At 43.6% G+C, this 4,992-nt stretch overlaps 1 protein-coding gene across 3 annotated transcripts in view; it reads left to right on the top strand.

Annotated features, from left to right (window-relative positions):
• Window positions 1-726: 726 nt before the first annotated feature.
• ntng2b (netrin g2b) overlaps window positions 727-4,992 on the top strand; it is a 56,364-nt gene continuing 52,098 nt past the window's right edge. Inside the window, exons 1-2 of one of the 3 annotated variants that reach the window (XM_020621080.1) lie at window positions 727-1,353; window positions 2,602-3,348. In XM_020621080.1, coding sequence (XP_020476736.1) covers window positions 3,133-3,348 — 216 coding nt within the window. In that variant the 5' untranslated portion in view covers window positions 727-1,353; window positions 2,602-3,132. The remainder of the gene's footprint in view (window positions 1,354-2,601; window positions 3,349-4,992) is intronic. The other 2 variants (XM_020621081.1, XM_020621082.1) reach the window with 2 other exon arrangements.

Consider the following 4,992-nt stretch of genomic DNA (forward strand, 5'->3'; position numbering starts at 1 on the left):
GAAATATTTCATTTAACATTCTTTAAAGGAACAAATGTGTATAAAAAAAATGTAGTAGAATATGACTTTTTGTTTCCTGACCTGCTGTTTGTGCTTATTAGAAGAGGTCTCCACCCCATGCATATTTTTGAAAATCTATGCCATTAACTACAACAGAAATTTGTAAAACCAGACAGAAAGTGGGGTCAGTCAATTTAGAGTTATGTGGAGTTCTCTGTATGAAAGGTTAAAGGCCCTGCTCCATTTAGCTGCAGGATGAAAGCATTACATACTATTGCACCTGCCCTGTGAAAATGGGAACAATAGCCTATGTTCAAGTTTAGATCCACAGATACTCCTGCATAAAAATCCTACATAATTAATATTCTACATAATGCAGGATGATGAAACTGCAGAAAAAGGTCATACTTCTACAAAATCATCTCTCATTTAATGTTATAAGGAATTTTAAGGCGATATGGAGATAAATATTATAGGATAAAGTCACTATACAGCACTGCAGGCACACTACAAGACCTGGTACAGTGCTAGAAGAAAATTAGATTTTGAAGCTGGCATCTGTGAGCTCAGCCTCCAAATGTGTACGGTACGTTATTATTTACACATCAGGGCAGGTTAAGGGCGGGAGTACAGTAACACGGTGTCCCCGTTTTCCCGCTGGTCCTTTAAGCCGAGCAGGATGCAGACCGGACCTGGTGGAGAACAGTTTGGGGCAGGAGCAGAGATGGGAAGTTGCACCGCCCCGTTTCAGGCAGCAGGGTTGGACCAGATAGAAGCTCGGATAGTGATTGAAAGTGATGGTAAAAGGATTTAGCCTAGGCATTAACTGAGAGAGGGAGTGAACGAGAGAGAGAGACAGACAGACAACGAGAGACAGAGGGAGAGAGAGATAGAGAGAGGAGGGAAGAGGAGAAAGAGGGAGGGTGATATTTTCCATAAAGCCTTTTTTCTCTTTCTTTCTGCCCTTGAGCATCCCGGGTAAGCCCAAGCTTGCAAAGTGGGAAGAGGAGGAGGAGATGGGTACAGAAGGACGCACACAAGCCTTTTGTCAAAGTCAATATTTTATACTTTTGATACTCCTTGACGCTGGATTTCAGTCCTCTTCTCTCAGCCGTTTCGAGATCTAGGACACCGGTCTACAGTGCGCAGTCAGCCACGGTGTGATAGAAAGTACCCGGCGCAGGCAACAACAAACAGCGAGCTGGGCGGGCAGATAACGGGAGTACAGTGAGGACCGCGGCGGGGGACGAGTACAGTGGGTGATCGGGAGCATCTGTTTGGCCAAAGAGGGGGACGCTGATGTACTCCAGTGCCACGCAAAGTGCTGACCTGTCTCTTGGATGCATGTTAAAAGTAAGTGGCTTATCTGGCATGATAAAACACCTAACAAAACGATGCATTCTGTTAAAGCTCTTTGAAGTCTGCACAGAGAAGCTGCTTTGAGTTATACGCGACATCCGGAGCCCCCCCGGATAGCCACAGTGGTGAAGGCACTTTCAGCTTCATTTACAATATTTTAGACAAACGCACCGATGCCTTAATTTGCGAATATACAGCATAAATTTATATGAGCAATGCTGCTCGGTGGGATGCACTACTGTAGAAGCTGACACACCCCTGCAAGACTGTCAGTGCCAGGAAATAGCTTTGCTTTGGCGACTTCACTTCACAAGTGAACTAAGTCCACAGGGTTGTGTGGGATATGTTGCGCAAGGACTATGGCTGCTGCCAGTGTGGGATGACATCCGATTATGATCAGTGAGTCCACACTGCAAAAAATGTCACCCATATTTATTCATGCATTCAGTTTAAAACCGAATTATAATTCAATTAAGCGCATAAGTCTGACAAGAATTACTTTCACTGCAGAGCGTTTTACTAAATTATGGACATTTTGCTGAAGTAAAACAGAATAATAAACGAGTCGATTATTCATTAACTCCAAAGAAAATGACACTTCCTTCAATAAGTCTTGAAACAAGTTAATTAGAGTTACATTTTCTACCATTGATATATCGGATATCGGATATTAAATGTTTCTTTCAGATCTAAGAGCAATTACAACTCTTGCACGCACAGGTGGCGCCCGGCGGGAGCACGTGTTTTTACGCACAAGGTTATCCTCAGAGTGCGATGCTTTTTACTGTGTTCTACAGTGAATAATAAATAATAATAAATAAACAGCAAATAACTCTTTGTAACCTATTAAACGTCACCACACAGGGTTGAAGTGGATTTTAACTTCCTATAACCAATGGGGCTGTGCCATGCATTCAGGTAAAAGGTTTTTCAGAGTCTGCAGGCAAATGTGGGTTTGTTTTCCACTTTAAAAAGATAAATCACCACAATTTACTACATTATAGTTAAAGAGTTAATTATGTTTAACAGAAAAGCGCAACCGACCACAGCATGTGTATTACAAAAACTGACACTTTTATTTATGCAAAAGAAAAAAACCTGGTATGCACGAAACATTACATCTCAAGTTGAGTTTTGAAATATACGACAGGTTCTTATTTTTGCATTTACACATTGATGACGGAACATTACTCATCATACTAACCCCCTACTTCTGTCACATTTGTCCTTGTTTTGTTCAAGAACAATCAGAGAAGCTCTGCCAGTCTAAAACGTCCAATGGATGTCTCTGAAGACCCAGCAACTACACCTACATCCTCACCGACCAGCGCCACTGTTTCCCGACAGGACACCTCTCTCTGAGACATGGATCCGCGTTAACATCTCTTCATCTCCATGAAACACTATGGTTACAGTGTATGCCGAGATTAGTCTCTGTAACATTATCCACATCTCCATCCACAGCCCATCTTCCTCAGGAAGTCAGCCGCCAAAACAACAAAGTGTTCCTCTCTGGGCTCTGTGGGACCCGTCAATATCTGTGAAGAGAGACTGAGTGAAAGTTGCCGATACAGTGTTCTGTTTAGGGAATTTATAAACCTTTAGGTTTGGCTGTCAGTTAACGAGCACATTAGTGGACGGTACAGCAATATGATGGTAGGGATGTCAGTTATTACTTTATGATCACCGCTCCATGCGCTTCACCTGTATTCTGAGCTCCGTGGCCCCCTCACCCTGCGCTGGACCCCACCCCAAACACCACCCCAGCCTGCCATGCTCCTCCAGGTCGTGTTGCTGCTGCTGCACTGCTTGGCCTCCACTCTGGGCCAGTACGAACTGTGCAAGTCCTTGGTGAGCACGGATGAGGGCTCTGTGTGGGAGCATTATGCGTGCCAGCCGAAATCCGCGTCCATGAAAGACTACATGAGGATCAAGGTGGATCCGCCCGGAATTACTTGCGGGAATCCACCCGAGAGGTTCTGCACTCTGGTGAGTTCATGTCGGGTCTTGTATTGCATCTTTCACACTTTTATTATTACGTTGAAATGAACTGTAAATACGTGTAACGAACGTGCTGTGTGCACAATGTAAACACGTGCTACATACACACTTGCAGAAAACCTTTATAAAAATAATAAAGTGGAAAAGGTTCATAAATAATATTTTGGAGATAATCAAGATAACAGAGCTATAGCTAATTACTATAGAGGGCTGGTGAAAAGTAATGAGATGCAAATAAATAATCTAATTAAGGTCAGGGCAGGATTTACACCATAAAAGCTATAAGGATCTGAAAGGGATGACATAAGTGCAATGAACTGGCATGGCTCCACCTCCCTCAGAGAGGTCTGGAGATGTTATTTACATTAGACTTAGCAGCCTGGGATCTGGTTTCTACTGGGCTTCTAGGAGACCTCACATTTCCTCTGGTAAAGTGCATGTAGCAGGACCTTTTTAGTTCCAAGGACACTGAAGGGTGAGCCTGAAGAAACCTCGTTAAAATGTCTGCAACAGCAATATTTAACACGATTTTAGCCTGCAGCTAGTTCCCATCCTGGCTAATGTAGGTGTAATAATTGGAAATAAGGCTTATAAAATCACTGCAATCCTAAGAAGACTGCAATTAAGCTTCCCGCTGCCTCTACATGTTATATTTCAATCATAAGACTTGACTCACTGAGAGACAGCAAGTTCATACTCTTGATGATCACCATGTCCACTCACTGACTTGGCCAGAACCGAAGGTGCTAGACCCGTCTCAACAGCCATGAGTCAAAGTCTCACAAAAAGTGTTTAGAGAGTGTTTAGGCTTGTCTGTATCACACTGTACAGTCATGTCGTGCTGTTAATGAGGTGTTTGTATTCTGTGTCTGACTAGAGGTTTGTTTTCTTGAGACAGATTTAACAAACCACCCTCTCTCCCTGTCTCCCTTCCTTCCTCTCACTGAGACTAATAACAGTACTAGGAGTCATTTGACAGGAGCAGGAGACTGTTGTGCTCCTCGGATACCTAATGGTTAATGATTTGTTTAATGCAGAAGTAGTGGAAACCACTGTAGTCTTGAGATTTCTCCGCTGACTTCTTTTGAGAGGGGAGATGGACAGAAGCAGGGGAGAGAGCTGGGGTGAAGTGAAGAGAGATGCTCACTGCCATAACGTATTGACGTCTGCCCCCTAATGGTTCTGGCCTGGAAACTTCTATGTTTGTGAGTGAACAATGATGAAATATTGATGGGTTCCTTAATGGGCTTCTTTACAAGGGTTGGCCAGCGTTGCTCCCTCCCAAGGATCCAGAGTGCGCTGCCCAGCTTATGAGAGAGAGCCAAAGAGAGGGCTGGAGGGCAGGACAGGAAGGATTCTGGTCTTAGTCAGTATTTTTACATGGGATGGAGTCTGGTTCTGGTTCCTCTCAGGTCGTCTGTGATGGTGGGGATTGAACGTGGCCCCCTAGTGAACTAGCTGGCAAAAGAGAGAGCGGAGAAGCTGCCAGATGAATATTCACTTAGGAAGTAAGGGATGTCAGACTCAAATTCCTACATAATGAGAAAGCGGAGTACAGTTATTCTCTAACTAGGTATTTGATAGATTTTGGCTCTCATTTGTGACCCCTTTTCGGCATGTAACAAAAAATAA

This window comes from Monopterus albus, unplaced genomic scaffold (assembly GCF_001952655.1).
Source record: "Monopterus albus unplaced genomic scaffold, M_albus_1.0 scaffold253.1, whole genome shotgun sequence".
NCBI classification, from domain to species: domain Eukaryota; kingdom Metazoa; phylum Chordata; class Actinopteri; order Synbranchiformes; family Synbranchidae; genus Monopterus; species Monopterus albus.